Genomic DNA, 18,105 nt, shown 5'->3' on the forward strand with positions numbered 1-18,105 from the left:
TTGTTGGGTTCTAGTAGTTTTTTGGTGGCATCTTTAGGATTTTCTATGTATAGTACCATGTCATCTCTAAATGGTGAGTTTTACTTCTTCCTTTCCAATTTGGACTCCTTTTATTTCTTTTTCTTGTCTAATTGCTGTGGTTAAGACTTCCAATATTATGTTGAATAAAAATGGTGATAATGGGCATCCTTGTCTTGTTCCTGACCCTAGAGTAAATGCTTTGAGCTTTTCAACACAGTGTATGATGTTAGCTGTGGGCTTGTTGTGTATGGCCTTTATTATGTTGAGGTGTATTCCCTCTGCTTTGTTGAGAATTTTTATCATAAATGGATGTTGTAGTTTGTCAAATGGTTTTTCCATACCTATTGAGATGATTGTGTGATTTTTACTCTTCAGTTTGTTAATGTGGTGTATCACATTGCTTGCTTTGTGGATATTAAACCATCTTTGCATCCCTGGGATAAATCCCACTTGATCATGGTGTATGGTCCTTTTAATGTATTGTTGAATTTGGTTTGCGAATATTTTGTTGAGAATTTTTGCATTTATGTTCACCAGTGATGTTGGCCTGTAATTTTCTTTTTTTGTTCTATCTTTGTCTGATTTTGGTATCTGGATGATGCTGGCCTTGTAGAATGATTTTGGAAGTGTTCGTTCCTCTGCAATTTTTTGAATAGTTTGATAAGGATATGTATTAACTTGTCTCTAAAGAGTCTGGACCATCTGGTTCTGGACTTTTTTTTTTTTATTACTTATTCAATTTCATTCCTGGTAATTGGTCTGTTCATATTTTCTATTTCTTCCTGTTCAGTCTTGGGAGGTTGTACATTTCCAGGATTTGTCCATTTCTTCTAGGTTGTCCATTTTATTGGCATATAATTGTTCATAGTCATCTATTATAATCATTTCCATTTGCATGGAATAGCTTTTTCCATCCCCTCACTTTCAATCTCTGTGTGTCTTTAGGTCTAAAATGAGTCTCTTGTAGGCAGCATACATGTGGGTCTTTTTTTATATCCACTCAGCCACTTTATGTCTTTTAATTGGAGCATTTAGTCCATTACATTTAATGTACTTACTGCCATTTTGTTCATTATTTTGGGGTTATTTTTATAGTTCTTTTCTGTTCCTTTCTTCTTCTTTTGTTCTCTTCCCATGTGATTTGATGACTATCTTTGGTGTTATTTTTGAATTTCTTTCTCTTTTTTTGTGTGTGTGTCTATTATAGGTTTTTGGTTTGTGGTTAGCATGTGGTTTAAATATAGCAATCCATATATGTGTGGGTTTTTTAAGTTGTTGATCTCTTAAGTTCGAAAGCATTTAACAACCTTGCTTTTTTTTTTCCTCTCCCTGCCACATTTACTGTTTTTGACATCATATTTTACATCTTTTTGTTTTGTATATCCCTTAACTACTTATTGTGGATATAGATGATTTTATGACTTTCATCTTTTAATCTTCCTATTCGCGTTATATGTGGTTGGTTTAGCACTTTTACTGTATATTTGCTTTTACCAATGAGATTTTTCCTTTCGTACAGTTTGTATTTCTAGTTGTGGGCTTTCCTTTTTTTGCTGGCATATAGGAAAGTGATTGAATTTTTCATACTAACCTTGCATCCTGGAATGTTGCTATAATTGCTTATTAGTTTCAGGAGTTTTTGGTCAGTTCTTTTAGATTTTCTACATAGATGATCATGAGATCTGCAAACAAATACAGCTTTATTTCTTCCTTGGAAATCTGCATACCTTTTATTTCCTTATCTTATTGCATTAACTAGGACTTCTAGCAGGGTGTTGAAGAAGAGTGGTAAGAGGGGACATTCTTGCCTTGTTCCAGATCTTACTGGGAAAGCACCAAGCTTCTCACCATTAGGTTAGCTTCTCACCATTAGGTTTTTAATAGATATTCTTTATCAAGTTGAGGAAGTTCTCGATTCCTATTTTACTGAGAGAGGTTTTGGGTTTTGTTTTGGGGGGGTTGTTTTTGTTTATTTGTTTTATCATGAATAGGTACTGGATGTTGTCTAATCTTTTTCTGCATCTATTGATATGGTCAGGTGATTTTTCTTTTTTAGCCTATTGATGTGATAGATTACATTAATTGATTTTTCAGATTTTTAAAATATTTATTTATTTATTTGGCTGCACTGGGTCTTAGTTGTCACACGCAGGATCTTCATTGCCACGTGCAAGATCTTCATTGTCGCAGGCGGGATCTTTAGTTGTGGCATGCAGGATCTAGTTCCCTGACCAGGGATCAAACCCGGGCCCCCTGCATTGGGAGCACGGAGTCTTAACAACTGGACCACCAGGGAAGTCCCAAATTTTCAAATGTTGAAGCAGCCTTGCATATCTGGGGTAAATTCCACCTGTTCATGATGTACGATTCTTTTCATACATTGTTGGATTTAATTTGCTAATATTTTGTTGAAGATTTTTACATGTACGTTCTTGAGAGATATTGGTCTATACAGTTTTCTTGTACTGTCTGTCTGATTTTGGTATTAGGAAATGTTGCCCTCATAGAATAAGTTAGAAAGTATTCCCTCAGCTTCAACCCTCTGAAAGAGAGTGTAGGGAATTGGTATAATTTCTCCTTAAATATTTGTTAGTGAACTCATCTGGGACTGGCAGTTCCTGTTTTGGAAAGTTATTAATTGTCACTTCAATTTCTTTAATAGTTATAGGCCTATTCAGATTGTCTATTTCTTCTTGCATAAGTTTTAGTAGATTGCGTCTATCAAGGAACTGGTCCATTTCTCCTAGGTTTTCAAATTTATGGGCAGAGAGTTGTTTGTGGTATTCCTTTTTTATACTTTTAATATCCATGGGATCTGTAGTGATGTCCCTTTTAAAATTTTTTCAGATATTAGTAATTTGTGTCTTCTCTCTTTCTTCTTAGCCTGGCTAGAAGCTTATCAATTTTCTGATCTTTTCAAAGAACTAGGCTTTGGTTTCATTGACTTCCTGTTTTCAATTTCACTGATTTCTACTGTAATTTTTATTGTTTCTTTTCTTCTGCTCACTTTGGATTCAATTTTCTCTTCTTTTTCTAGTTTCCTAAAGTAGAAGCTTAGACGATGGATTTTAGAGCTTTCTTTTTTCTAATATATATTTATTCAGTGCTAAACATTTCCCTCTAAGTACTGCTTTTATTACATGCCCAAAATTTGATAAGTTGTGTTTTTATTTTCATTTAGTTCAAAATATTTTAAAATTGCTCATGAGGTTTCTTCTTTGACCCACGTGTTACTTAGAAATGTGTTAATATTCAAGTATTGGGGATTTTCCAGGTATTTGTTATTTCTAGTATAATTCCACTGTGGTCTAAGAACAGACATTGTATAATTTCTCTTCTTTTAAATTTGTTAAGGTGTATTCTATAGTCCAGAATTGTGGTCTATCTTAGTGAATGTTTCATGTGAGCTTAGGAATTTGTGTTCTGCTGCTGTTAGATGAAGTGGTCTGTTTATGTCCATTATATCCAGTTGATTGATGGTGTTGTTGAGTTCATCTCTGTCCTTACTGATTTTCTCCCTGCTGGATTTTCTGCCTTTTCTGATAGAGGGGTGTTGAAATCTCCAGCTATGATAATGGATTCATTTATTTCTCCTTGCAGTTCTATCAGTTTTTGCCTCACATATTTTGATGCCCTTTTGTTAGGCAATACACATTAAGGATTGTTAAGTCTTCTTGAGTAACTGACCCCTTTATCATTATGTAATGCCCCTCTTTATCCCTGATAACTTTTCTTACTCTAAAGTCTGCTCTATTTGAGGTTAATATAGCTACAAACTATACAGGTATAATATACTAACTATTTAAAACTATATGTCTCAGACTAGCTTAAGCAACAAGAGAATTTATTGGCTTGTGGACTGGAATCCATAGGTAACTAGCTTGAGGTATGGCTGGATCCACGGGTCCAGCAAATACTGGAAGATTAGCTTCATTTTCTTCCTCTATAATAGCTTCCTGTCCAGGCAGGCTACTTCCCCTGGTGCTAACATAGTATCCCACAAAGTGAGTACCTCTTCCCAGAAGTCCCAGCAGAGTCCCAGGTCTCATTGGCCTGACTTGGGTCATGTGTTCACCCCGAGCCAACTGCAATGGTTCGGATTGGCTAGGGATGAAATTTTCCCCACCCCAGAAACAGAGAGTGAAGTTAGCTCCGTTCCAAGCACACAGATTGGCATTGGGAGGAAGGGGGTGTATTAGTTTCCTAGGGCTGCCATAAAACGGATTACCACAAACTTGGTAGTTTAGAACAACAGAAATTTTTATTCTCTCACAGTTCTGAAGCCAGAAGTCCAAAATCAAGGTGTCAGCAAAAATTGGTCCCTCTTGGAGGCTCTGAAGGAGAAACTGTCCCATGCCTTTCTCCTAGCTTCTGCTGGTTGCCAGCCATCCTTGGCATTCCTGGGCTTGTGGTGTATCACTCCAGTCTCTGTCTCCGTCTTCACATCATCTTCTTCTCTGTGTCTCTGTGTGTCCTCTCCTCTTCTTATAAGGACACTAGTCATCAGATTTAGAAGCCGCCCTAAATCCAGGATTTCACCTCAAGCTCTTTCACTAATAACATCTTCAAACGGCCTCTTTTTTTTTTTTTTTTTTTTTTTGCGGTACGCGTGGCCTCTCCCGTTGCGGAGCACAGGCTCCGGACGCGCAGGCTCAGCGGCCATGGCTCACGGGCCCAGCCGCTCCGCAGCATGTGGGATCTTCCCAGACCGGGGCACGAACCCGTGTCCCCTGCATCGGCAGGCGGACTCTCAACCACTGTGCCATCAGGGAAGCCCCAAAGGCTGTCTTTCCAAATAAGGTCACATTCTGAGGTTCCTGGTGGACATGAATTTGGGGGGAGACACTATTTAACCCACTGCATGGTGGTCCCATCAAAGGATAAATCAGGGTGGCCAGTTCATAACATAGCCACCACAGGGTGATGGGGGTCTCCAGCCCTTATGCCTTGACCCCTTCTCTCTCCCCAGCAATCGGGCTCTTTGCCTCCATGGCCACAGTGCTCCTAGGAGGGATCCGGGCATCCAGCCTGCTCTTCCGGGGGCTCCTGTGGGACGTAGCACAGTCTCCTATTGGCTTCTTTGAGCGGACGCCCATTGGGAACCTGCTGAACCGCTTCTCCAAAGAGACAGACATAGTAGACGTGGACATCCCAGACAAATTCCGGTCTCTACTGATGTATGCCTTCGGACTCCTGGAGGTTGGCCTGGTGGTGACAGTGACCACCCCGCTGGCTGTCGTGGCCATCGTGCCACTGCTGCTCTTCTATGCTGGGTTTCAGGTAAGGGGAGGTTGGAGAGGCTCCTGGGGCCAGCCGAGGTCACCTCCACCAGTCCCCTGTCTCTGGGCAGGACTCAGTGTAAGAAGTTCTGCCCAGCTGGACATCTAGGAGCTGCCCCTAGAAGAATTCTCAGAGACAGAGACACCACAGTCTGTTTCTAACACTTACTCTCATCTCTGTCTCCCAAATGTTCACATCAAAGTTCTTAACGTCTAACAGTTTATCCTGCTGCTGTTGCTGAAATCAGCTCTCTCTTCCTCAGTGATCTGGAAACCAAGAAGGCATTGCAAGCTCTCAAAGACCGTTGTATTAGGCTCGACTCTTTCAGTTGCCAGAACCAGAGACCAACTTAAATTAGCTTAAACACAAGAACAGAATTAATGGCTTATGCTCCCAGGGTGCAGGGGGTCAGCTCTTACTAGGATGCTGTCACTCTTTCCATATCTTCCCTCAGTGGTTCTTGAAGTGTGGTATCAGACCAGCAGCATCAGTTTCACCTGGGAACTAGTTAGAAATGCACATTCGCAGGCCCCATTCAAGACCTACTGACTCAGATACTATGGAGCTGCGGCCCAGAAATCTGGGTTTTAATGAACCTTCCAGGTAATTCTGATCCATGCTAATATTTAAGAATCACTGGCTCAGCTCTGCTTGGCCTAACTTTGCACACACTCCTTTTCTAGGGGGCAGGTCTGATGGCCCCCTTGCAACCCTATACTCACAGCCTCCCACCTCAGCAACCCCCGACACAAAGCAACTTTTCTCCAGCTCAGCATTCACACATCCATCCCAGGGAAGATTCTGATTGGCCTTTCATGAGGCATGTGTCATCCCTGAGCTCATCACTGTGACCAAAGGAATAGTTTACTCTGCCTAGCAGGGCTGTGTCATGTGACTACCTCCATGATCAGGTCTCATGATTGACCGCCAACCCCCCATCCCCACCAAGGAAATCAGAAGTAGAAGAAACCATGGTAGCCAGACAAAAATCAGAAGTAGAAAAAACAAAACAAAACATGGTAGCCAGACAAAAACCATGGCCATCGCTGCCCTCCACAACTATCCCAAGTCTTTTCTATAGCCTCTTGACCTGGGGGAGGAACTGCTTCTCTAGAGCTTTGGAGTCGGACAGAGATGTGTTTGAATCCAGGTCCTGCCACTTGCTTGCTATAGAGGCTTAGACCAGCTGCTTAATCCCTCTGAGCCTCTGGTGTTCTTACCTATAAACTGTGAACGACCCTAATGCCCACCTCACAATGACTGAATACTGCAGTTGACCCTTGAACGACGTGGGGATTAGGGGCACTGACCCTCCTTGCAATTAAAAATCTGCTTAGAAGTTATAGCTGGCCCTCTGCATACACAGTTCCTCCATAGCCACAGATTCAGCCAAGTGCAGAACGTAGCACTGTAGTATTTACTATTGAAAAGTATCCACAAATAAGTGGACCTGTGCAGTTCAAGCCCATGTTGTTCGAGGGTCAACTGTATTTGGAAAGCGCCTGGCATGCAGCCTGGGTGATCAGCAAATGCAGGTTCTTTCCTGCCTGCCAGCCGCAGACAGCTTCCAACCTCAAACCAAATAACGATATATATTGTTTGTGCGTCATGGTGTTCGCAGCACCTGGCATGTAACCTTCGAGTTAAGTGAATGAATTTGACTTGTCAAGCTGCCTTCCTTGCCCTTTGTGGCTTTGTTCCCACAATGACTGGCCCTAAGTGAAGCAGTTGGCCTTAGAGCTGAGAATGAGATATTTACTATAGACTAGGTCTATAGTAAATAGACCAGACTCCATCCTGGCCGTACATGAGAATCACTCGAAGGCTTTTTAAAAATTCCAAGGCCAAGGTGATGCCACCAGAGAGGTTGATGCCACCAGAGATTCTGATTCAATAGTTCGGGGGTGAGGCATTGGGAGTTTTTGAAGATTCTCAGGTGATTTTTAAAAAGACCCATGGAACTCTGATTCTACAAGGAAATTGGAGCCCAGAGAAGAGAGGCCACTGACCCAAGGTCACACAGCAAGCTGGTAACAGAGCTCCCTATGCTTCTCAAACTGTCTCTCTGTGTTTGTGACCTCTCTGCTCCCCACTGTCCCACTTCAGAGCCTGTATGTGGCCAGCTCATGCCAGCTCAGACGCCTGGAATCAGCCAGGTACTCATCCGTGTGTTCCCATGTGGCCGAGACATTCCAGGGCGGAGCAGTGGTCAGGGCCTTCCGGGTCCAGGGCTGCTTTGTGGCTCAGAACGACGCACACATGGATGAAAGCCAGAGAGTCAGTTTCCCGCGGCTGGTGGCTGACAGGTAGGAAGGGGGCAGAGAAGAACCTATAATCCTTCTGTGTCCCCAGAGGATGAGACCTAAGGTCATACTGTGTGGTCAGAGAGGTCACGTGGCCTGCTCAAGGTCACACAGCGAGTCGAGGGTAAAGCAGAGCCTAGACCCCATGGGTGCACATGGCTCACAGTGTGAGCAGATGGACCTTGGCCTGAGGGATCCCCAACCACAGATGGGCAGGAAGTACAGGTGTCAGCAAAAGGGAAGAAGCCTCTGTTGCCAGGCCACTAGACCAGCCTCTGTTGCCTTGGTGACAAAGGAGCTACATAAGCATCCTCGGCCTCCTTTCGGTACTAAGCAAGAATAAGAACACAAATTTTGAGCACAGACAGACACAGGTGCAAATCCCAGCTCTGCAACTTACTAGCTGGATGATCTTGGGCAAGTCACATAACCTCTCTGAGCCTCATTTGTCAAAGTGAGTTTGCACTCATGGAGTGGCTACTGAGATTAAACAAATACACTCACAGCTAATCCTTGTAATGTGCTTACCACATGCCCAGCACAGTCCTCAGCATCCTCTGTGGATTAATTTATTTAATCCTATTAACAACTCCACCAGGCAGAGACCCTTTTATAGATGATGAATCTTAGGCACAGAGAGATTTAGGAACTTGCCCAGGGCCACACAGCAAATACATGGTGGAGTGAGGATTTGAATCCAGTCAGTCTGGTGCCAGAGTGTGGAGAGGGTCAAGCACACAGTGGGTGTGAATTCAATAAATGTCAGTTCCTTCCTTCTTTCTGCCCAGATCTCCAGCCAGCTGGGGCTATGAGGCCCTGCAGCTGTGGGCAGTGTCTCAATGCCATGTGCCTTCTGGGTGAGCTGCCCTGCCCCTTCCTGGGGTCCTAGCCTAGGGAGGAGGGACCTTACAAACATTTACAAAGCACCTACTTTGTGGAAGGGTCAATGATTTCTGCGCCATATACGATGGGTGTATCTCATTTAATCCTCACAACTATAATGAGCCAGACGTTACTTCATCCCACAGATGGGTAAACTGGGGTTCGGAGAAGTGAAGGGACTCCCCCAAGGTCAGCCATCTAGGAAGTGGCAGACCCTCAGTCAGGCAGATGTGGCTTCAAATCCCGGTGTTTGTTATGTTTGTGGACTTGGGCAAGTACCTAACCCTTCTGGTGTCCTCATCTGTCCAATGGGGACAACAGTCCTCCCATCGTGGGGTTGTTAAGAGGACTAGGTGTTATATGCAGTGAAGCCCAGAGTTCCCTGAAGACAGGGATTTTTATCTGTTTGGTTTGCGGCTGTGTCCCCAGCATCTCCAGCATGCATGGCACACAGTAGGTGCTGAATACATATCTGCTGAATGAATGCATGAATGAATGGTCAAGTAGGAATTCAATAAAAGGAAAAAGAAGTAGGAATTCAATTTCCTCATCCATTCAATATGTATTTGTTGAGAACCTACTACGTGCTCAGTCCTGTGCTGGGTCCTGGGGACAGAGCCATGAACAAGACAAAAGTTGATGGACTTCCCTGCTGGTGCAGTAGTTAAGAATCCACATGCCAGTGCAGGTGACACAGGTTCGAGCCCTGGGCCGGGAAGATCCCACATGACGCGGACCAACTAAGCCCATGCGCCACAACTACTGAGTCTGCACTCTAGAGTCCACGAGCCAAAACTACTGAAGCCCACGTGCCACAACTACTGAAGCCCGCACGCCTACAGCCCATGCTCCGCGACAAGAGAAGCCACCGCAATAAGCCCGCGCATCTCAACGAGGAGTGGCCCCCACACGCTGCAACTAGAGGAAGCCCACGCACAGCAATGAAGACCCAATGCAGCCAAAAATGAAATATTAATTAATTAGTTAATTAAAAAAAAAGACAAAGTTGCTGCCCTCATGAGCCTGCTGATGGAGGCCGACAGTCAAGGACTGATTAACTAGTTTAGCTATACAGAGTGATAAAAGGGAGGAGTCGTCCTGAGGGCTCTCTGAGGAGGTGAGGCTTGAGCTGGCTGTGTGAGGGTAAGATGTTGGCCATGTGAAGAAGGAGGTCGGATTCAGGCAGGGGGAACACAGGGGACATGGCTTGGCATAGCCTGGGGACAGAAAAGTGGCAGCACAGCAGAGCTTACTTGAGCACCTACTGTGGGGCCTGGGTGTGGAGGAGACCATTGCTGGGACCCCATGGGCACTCGAGCCGGCATGCTGTCCAGGCCTTGTGCCCAGGGAGGCAGGTAGCACAGAGAGGCCCCACTGACCCCACTCTTACCTGTCCCCTCGCAGGTGGCTCGCTTCCAACCTGGAGCTCGTGGGGAATGGGCTGGTGTTTGCGGCCGCCCTGTGCGCAGTCCTGAGCAAGGCCCACCTCAGCCCCGGCCTCGTGGGCTTCTCTGTCTCAGCCGCCCTGCAGGTACTTCCGACACCCCAACCTGGGCTCTGGGGTGCGGGCAGAATGGACACAGACCTCCGCCAGTGGGACCTTCAAGGACCTGAGTCCAAACTACCAACCAGTGAGGAAGACACGGCTCTGCAAGAGCCTAGGCTGGACCTTGGAGCCTCGCTGTGCTCCTCTGAAAAATGGGCAGTAATCCCTTCACTTCAGACACTATAAAGACTCATTGAGATAAAGTAGACAGAGTCCATTTCCAGTGCATTGTTAACGTTTTGTTAACTATTAATAACAATATTTAATGTCAGGTTATGACATCTGTAAAGGAAAAAATATATATATATATACATATATGTAAATAGCATTCATTATGAATGAGACATTGTTCTAAGAGCTTTATAAATATTAGCTCATTTAATCCTGCCCACAAGCCCACCAGGGGTACTATTACTGTCCTCATTTTACAGTTGAGGCAACTAAGCTTAAGGCTAAAGCAAGTAACAGGAGGGAACATGATTGGGGGGAGGGTGCTTTTCTTTTGCATGGCCCAGAAGACCTCTCTGAGAAGGGGGCTTGAGATCTGTGGCCTAAAGGAAGTGGGGGAGTAGGGGAGGAGCAGTCCTGGTGGAGGGAACAGCAGGAGGAAAGGCCCTGCGATGGCGGGAGGGGTGCGACTGGTGTGTTAGAGGAACAACAAGAAAGCGGTGTGGCTGGAGAGAGTGTGAGGACAAAACTGGAGGGAAATGAGGTTGGGAAGGGGTGGGGGCAGGGCGAGCAGACTCTGGGGAGGAGCTTGGTGTGGTACCAAGTGGGAAATCAGTGTTAAGTGGAGGGAAACCTCTCTGAATGGAAGTCTTTGGGCTGGATCCTGCTGGGTGTCCTTGAGAGGGCCACACACCTTCTCTGGTCCTGTCTCCCTACCTGTTTCAAGAAGGGTTGGATAAGCTGATGTCCGAGGGCTCCTTTCTGGTCCATATACTCCAGTTCAACTAAAGGAAAAGAGGGATCCTTGTGGCTACAGCCAAATTCTGCCCCCTCGTCTGCTCCGGGTCCCGCCTCCCAGCCCCTGCCTCACCTGTGGGGTGGCCTTGCTGAAGCTGTCCTGAGGTGTCTTCTCGAACCAGGTGACCCAGACGCTGCAGTGGGCTGTTCGCAGCTGGACAGACCTGGAGAGCAGCATCGTGTCGGTGGAACGATTGAAGGACTACGCCCAGACGCCCAAGGAGGTGATGGGCAAGAGATGGAGGGGGAGCGGGCACCATCCAGGACTTACAGCAGAGGACGGTGGACCCATGTTGACATCTGCCACCGGCTTTAGAGCCCCCACCACTGCAGACTGCAGTCACAGCCAAGGTGGCAGGAATGGTTAAGAGGGTAGGGTCTGAGACGAGGTCAAATCCTGGTTCCTCTGAATGGCAAGGCAGGGCACTCTGAGTGACAGGGGACCAGGAGTAACAGCAACATGACAGTAACATAACAGCAGCTTGGTAGCAACATTATAGAAACATGACAGCAGCACAACAGTAACACGATAGCACTACTGAAACAGAATAGCAGGAACAGTAGAGAAACATAGCAGCAACGTAACGGTGCTGGGTGTACTAGGAGGTCATCCCACAATAAAGGACTTCATACAGTGTCTGGCACACCGCAAACACTCAATACATGTCCACACTCTAATTAGCCCCATTTCACAGATGGGGAAACCAAGGCTCAAGGGAGTGGAGTGACCTGTTCAAGGTCACAGGAATAGCAAATGGCAGCACTGGTCTCCCCACTGCACAGACTTGCCCTTTTCCCTAAAAGGAGAGTGTCTACCTCTACTAGCGAAAGAGAGAATATTTGAAAATTAATAATGGCTAATAACAAAAATAGATAAAGAGTAGCCAACATCATTATTTTTTTATTTTCACTATACCAAATATTATTTGTTTTTAGCCTTGCTGCATTCCATGCCCCATAACAACCCTGTAAAGTAGCAGTAAATAAGCCCACTTTACGGAAGAGGAAACTGAGGGTCAGAGAGGCAGGCCCTTTTGTGAGAAGCCTGGAGAAAGGCTCCTCTGACCCAATGTCCCCTCCTGCCCTAGGCACCCTGGAGGCCGGCCACCTGTGCAGCCCGGCCCCCCTGGCCTCGTGGGGGGCAGATCGAGTTCCGGGACTTTGGGCTGAGATACCGACCCGAGCTCCCGCTGGCCGTGCGGGGAGTGTCCTTCAAGATCCACGCAGGAGAGAAGGTGAGTGGCTCACCTACAACTTCCTCCTCGTGGTGGCCAGGCCACAGGGCGGCTGGAGAGGCCTCAGGGCCGTGGCCAGGCTGGGCATCACCCAGAGTCCAGGTCCTGAGCACCGGCTGCCTGCTCCACGTCCGCACCTCAGGTCCCCCAGTCTTCAGACCCACCACGCCCTAAAGGGAACTTATCATCTTCCCCAAACCTGCTTCCATCTTGGTGAAACCCACCCACCTTGGTGTCCCAGATGAGGAGGCATCACCCCAACTTCTTTCTTCTTTCTCTATCATTAGTTGAACACCTACTATGTGCTGGGTGAGGTGCTGAATGTTCCACATACTTATCCAGTTTGCATGGGCTCAGTTCCTTGCTTTGCCGTGCCTGACCTTGGACAAGTCACTGCATGCCTTGGTCTCAGTTTCCCATCTGTAAAGTGGGAATAATAATGTCAACCTCATAGAGTTGTTGAGAAGTTTACCTGGGTTAATACATAGAAACTGCCTGGAACAGTGCCTGGCACATAGCAAATGCTACAGAAGTGCTCACCAATGCTTTTATTCATTATTATTTGCATTTTCACTCTGACAACACACCTAATATCACCTCATTTACAGATGATTAGTCAGGCTGCTTCATTGAATCCTTCTCTGCCCTCCCCACCTGGTGACACTTCCTCCCTGCCCTCCCCTCCACTGCTCCAGGCCCTCAGCTTCCTGTTTCACCCCCTCCAATCTATTCTCCTGTGATCTTGATTTGAGCATGTCATTTCCCTGCTCCAGACCTTCCTCTCTCTCCCAGCTTCCTTCTGGTAAAGCCCAAACTCCTGAGCTTGGCATTCAAGGCCCTTTCTCCACTTCATTCATTGCCCTGCCAGGGCTTAGCCAACATTTGTGGAGCAGCAGCCTCTGGGCCAGGTGGGTACATGGTACTGCCCTCGAGGAGCTTACAGGCTAGCAGTTGGTGTGGTTCACCTGGCATCTTCCCCCTCCCTGAACTCCTAGTCATCCTTCAAGATTCCACTCAAGTATCTTCTCCTCCATGAAGCCTTCTCTGATTACCCCATCAACCTCCATCCCAGGCAACATGAACAGCAGCACCTCCATGCTTACCTCCATTGCTGCAGGCCAGAGCCTGGTTATAGAGAGTGCTTGTTCATCACACTGTATTCAAGTTTACTCAGGTGCACTGTTTCCAAGACCAGATGGTGAGCCCTTTGGAGCAAGGACTCCTTAATTTCTGTATTCCTGGTGCCTAAAAGAGTGCCTGTCATACAGTGGGCGACACACATGCTTCGTTCACTTATTAAACAAAGAGTGTTGAACCCCCACCAAGTGTCAAGGAAGGATGGGGGATGGATAGAAAGATGGGCAGATAGATGGAAGGATGAAGGATGGATGGCTGGGATTGGGGGCTGGATGGAAAGAAGAAAGAGGCATGGATGGAAGGATGAATGGATGGATAGGATGAAGTGGAAGAAAGGATGAGAGATGGAAGGCAGGATAGGAATATGGATGGAAGGATGGTGTGTGGAAGGAAGGATGAAGGACAGAGGGAAGGATGAGGGTATGGATGGAAGGAAGAGGAAGGATGAAGGAATAGGAGGAAGGGTGGGGAAGTGGATGAAAAGATGGGAGAGGTGTATCAGGATGAGGGGAAGATAGAGAAGAATGCACAGACAGAAGGTTGGATGGATTGATGAATGGATATATGGACAGGTGGACAGATGGACAGATGGAAGGATGGATGCTCAAAGGATGATGGATAGATGGATGGGTCTTGGGTGCAGGGGAAACATCTAGCAAAGACATGCCCAGGAACCCTGTGGGCTATGGCCTGCCTTCTGGCCGGGCCTGGTCAGAATGGGCCTTACTCCCCCATCCCCCGGCAGGTGGGCATCGTCGGCAGGACAGGGGCAGGAAAGTCCTCCCTGGCTGGGGGCCTGCTGCGGCTCCTAGAGGCGGCTGAGGGCGGGATCTGGATCGACGGGGTCCCCATCGCCCAAGTGGGGCTGCACACACTTCGGTCCAGGATCACCATCATCCCCCAGGTGAGGCCTGGGGAGGGGTGGGCAGAGGTGGGGGGAGGGGGATAGGTGGGAGGCATGGCTGGCCCAGCTCTGACCCACTGTCCCTTCCGGCCAGGACCCCATCCTGTTCCCCGGCTCTCTGCGAATGAACCTCGACATGCTACACGAGCACTCAGACGAAGCCATCTGGGCGGCCCTGGAGACGGTGCAGCTCAGAGCCGCGGTGGCCAGCCTGCCCGGCCAGCTGCACTATGAGTGTGCCGACCAAGGCGACAACCTGAGGTAGGGTCGCCGCACCCCAGCCAAACCCTGTGAGATGCTGGGGGAGAGGCAGGTGTGGCCAAGGTCCCCCCCAGGGTAATATGCCCTGGAAGTCACCTCCCCACATAGGATGATCAACCCCATTCTATTCCTAATCACAGTACAAATCCCATCCCTCATCAGCCGTTCCAAACTCCAACACAATCTCTGAATATCAAGAGATATTTTTTCTTTTTCCTAAATTTGTTTCTAAGTTTATTTGGTGGCAAAACTCAACCTCTACTGACACGAGGCTACTTCTGGTCTGTATTTATCTCACTCAGCATTTATTTTGCTGCAAAGATACTGTGTTTGATATTGGGTGCTAACCCCACGCTCACTGGGGTCGTCAAGTAACATAGGGTGTACGCCTTTAAAAGCTTTAAGAAATCGTAGTAAAATACACATAGCATCTTAACCATTTTTTAGTGTCCAATTCCATAGTGTTCAGTACATTCACATCATTGTGCAATAAACCTCCAGAACTTTTTCATTTTGTGAAACCGAAATTCTGTAGCCATTAAACAACAATTCTTTATTCTTCCCTCCCACCAACCCCCATTTCACTTTGTTTCTCTAGGTACTTCATTTAGGTGGAATATTATAGTATTTGTCTTTTTGTGACTGGCTTATCTCACACAGCATAATGTCCTCCGTGTTCATCCATGATGTAACATGTGCCAGAATTTCCTCCAGTTTTAAGGCTGAATAATATTCCATTGTATGGATAGACCACATTTTTCTTATCCGTTCATCCATTGATGGACGCTTGGGTTGTTTCTACCTTTTGGCTATTGTGAATAGTGCTGCTGTGAACACAGATGTACAGGTGTGTGCCTTTTTAAAAGTCAAGACATTCTGGATTCTAAAACCCACCTGACCCAGAAGATGTTAGGGTGAGGGACCGTGGGTGGTAATGGCACTAGAAGGGCAGCAGGGCTTGGTAGCCAGGAGCATAGACATAGTTGTAGGATCTTGGGCAGGTTGCTTAATCTTCAGTGCCTCAGTTTCCTTATCTGTAAAATGGGAATAATAGTTAGAACCTGCCTATCTGTGCAAGGATTAAATGAGTGCTATGTGTAAAGTTGTTGCAACAGTGCCTGGCATGTAAGAAATATTCATTTCAATATTCATTTTAATCCTCAAAGCTGCACTTTCACTAATCCCATTTCACAGAATTGGAATCTGAGGCTTGAGAGTTGCCAACTCACCTACCCCATAAGTGGTGAGTCTGGAGCAAAGCCCAGGCACCTGACACCCACATGGCCGTAGTAGGTCCTGGTTCCCTAAAGGGTTTACTCTGAGGAAGCTGAACATGGCAGGAAACAGCCCCAAACACCCTTGAGTCTCCAGGCTCTGGGGGCTCACTGACTGTGTGACCTTGACTCTCAACTTTCTCATCTGTAACTGGAGTAAAAGAAGGGTTTACTCTGTGACATGCATGGCTTTTATATGATTTGTCTTATCCTCACAACCCAGTGTGGAAGGACTCATTGACACAATACCTACCTTTGTGGTCTTTATGAGTTAATATACATAAGCATATAGGATGTGTCTGGCACATAGTGAAGACCACAGAATAGAAACAGAGATAGCCATTGCACGGATGGGGAAACTGAGGCCCAGAGGGTTTCAATGACTTGCCTAATGTCACTCTGCTCAAAAATGGCAGGATGGGGATTCCTACCAGCTCTGTAGACTAGGGACCCACGTCTGGGGACACACAGGCACACATCCCCCACTCCCGCAGCTGCCATGAGGACACATTTGTGGGCACCCCCTGCAGGTCAGTCCTGATGTGCAAACATCTGGCCTGTCCCACTCATTCCCAGCCTAGGCCAGAAGCAGCTCCTTTGTCTGGCACGTGCCCTTCTCCGAAAAACCCAGATCCTCATCCTGGATGAGGCCACGGCTGCTGTGGACCCGGGGACGGAGCGCCAGATGCAGGCCGCCCTGGGGAGCTGGTTTGCGCAGTGCACGGTACTACTCATCGCCCACCGCCTGCGCTCCGTGCTGGACTGTGCCAGGTAGGCCCCCACACCCCACCCCTCGCAGCTGGCCCCCAGGGCACCCCTGCAGGCAGAGGAAGGCATCAGGGTTTAGAGCTGGAAGGGCACTGGAATAGATTATGAAGTGCCCGTTGTACAGGTGGCAAGACTGATGCCCACAGGGGAAGGATAAGCCCGAAGACACATGCCCAGCAGATGCTTCCAACTGGGCCGTCGGGGTCAGTAAGCCGCGTGGAAGCCCAGACTTGCTTAGAGCAGACACACTGGGCATTCAGAGCGGCCAAGACCCTGGGCTGGGGTCCAAAGAGCTGGCTGTGTCCCTCTCCCTTGCAGGGTGCTGGTCATGGACGAGGGGCAGCTGGCAGAGAGCGGCAGCCCGGCCCAGCTGCTGGCCCAGAGGGGCCTGTTTTACAGGCTGGCGCAGGAGTCAGGCCTGGTCTGAGCCCAGCCCCTGGATCCTCCTCCCGCCCCACCAACCCGGAGAGTCTGCCAGGCCCTGGAGACACAGTGACCCGGGGTCATCAGTGGCCCCATGGAATTGAGTCTAGACCCCTCTCTGCTCTCTGGGAGGAGAAAATGCCCGATCACCCCAGACCCAAGAGGACACAGCAACCCACAGGTCAGCCTGATCAGGGCTCATCCAGCCCCATCTACCCTGGAGCCAAAGTCGACAGCAGCTCTCTGCCCTGGCTGCCCACTGGACTCACCTGGGGACCCCAAAAAACTGCCTGTGCCCAGGCTCCACCATAGACCAATGAAATGAGAATCCCTGGGGCTGGGGCTGGAACAATGGTGTGTGTACCTTTTACAGAGTAACCTTTTATTTTGAGATGATTGTAGATTGACAAGCAGTAAAAAATAATCCAGAAAACTACTTGTGTACCCTTTACTACTTTTCCCCAATAAGAACATCTTTTTTATTTTTGAAGTATAGTTGATTGACAATGTGATAATTACTGCTGTACAGCAAAGTGATTCAGTCATACATATATATATACATTCTTTTTAAAAATATTCTTTTCCACTATGTTTTATCATAGGATATGGAATATAGTTCCCTGTGCTCTACAGCAGGACCTTGTTGTTTATCCATTCCATATATAAAAGCTTACATCTGCTCACCCCAACCTCCCGCTCCATCCCTCCCCCTTGGCAGAGTCTGTTCTCTATGTCCATGATTCTGTTTCATAGATGGGTTCATGTGTGTCATACTTTAGATTCCACATATAAGTGACACCATATGGTATTTGTCTTTCTCTTCTGACTTACTTCACTTAGTATGATAATCTCTAGTTGCATCCATGTTGACGCAAATGGCATTATTTCATTCTTTGTTATGGCTGAGTAATATTCCATTGTATATATGTACCACATCTTTTTTTATCCATTTATCTGTCGATGGACATTTAGGTTGTTTCCATGTCTTGGCTATTGTGAATAGTGCTGCTATGAACATAGGGGTACATGTATCTTTTTGAATTACAGTTTTGTCCAGATATATACTCAGGAGTGGGACTGCTGGATCATATGGTAATTTTATTTT

At 47.1% G+C, this 18,105-nt stretch overlaps 1 protein-coding gene and 1 long non-coding RNA gene across 2 annotated transcripts in view; one reads left to right on the top strand and one right to left on the bottom strand.

The window, feature by feature from the left end:
- Window positions 1–17,047, top strand: part of ABCC6 (ATP binding cassette subfamily C member 6) — a 55,736-nt gene extending 38,689 nt beyond the window's left edge. The window contains exons 23-31 of the mRNA XM_019928631.3: window positions 4,991–5,301; window positions 7,408–7,607; window positions 9,891–10,017; window positions 11,121–11,222; window positions 12,087–12,233; window positions 14,116–14,274; window positions 14,369–14,535; window positions 16,386–16,580; window positions 16,896–17,047. Of these exons, the coding sequence (XP_019784190.1) occupies window positions 4,991–5,301; window positions 7,408–7,607; window positions 9,891–10,017; window positions 11,121–11,222; window positions 12,087–12,233; window positions 14,116–14,274; window positions 14,369–14,535; window positions 16,386–16,580; window positions 16,896–17,004 (1,517 nt within the window). The 3' untranslated portion in view covers window positions 17,005–17,047. The remainder of the gene's footprint in view (window positions 1–4,990; window positions 5,302–7,407; window positions 7,608–9,890; window positions 10,018–11,120; window positions 11,223–12,086; window positions 12,234–14,115; window positions 14,275–14,368; window positions 14,536–16,385; window positions 16,581–16,895) is intronic.
- LOC117308319 (uncharacterized) lies at window positions 9,261–12,926 on the bottom strand. The gene is made up of 3 exons (XR_004522287.2): window positions 11,270–12,926; window positions 11,072–11,162; window positions 9,261–10,985 (listed from the first exon to the last, which is right to left on the bottom strand). It is a non-coding gene; the product is annotated as an uncharacterized lncRNA (long non-coding RNA).
- Window positions 17,048–18,105: the final 1,058 nt, after the last annotated feature.

Source organism: Tursiops truncatus, chromosome 15 (genome assembly GCF_011762595.2).
Source record: "Tursiops truncatus isolate mTurTru1 chromosome 15, mTurTru1.mat.Y, whole genome shotgun sequence".
NCBI classification, from domain to species: domain Eukaryota; kingdom Metazoa; phylum Chordata; class Mammalia; order Artiodactyla; family Delphinidae; genus Tursiops; species Tursiops truncatus.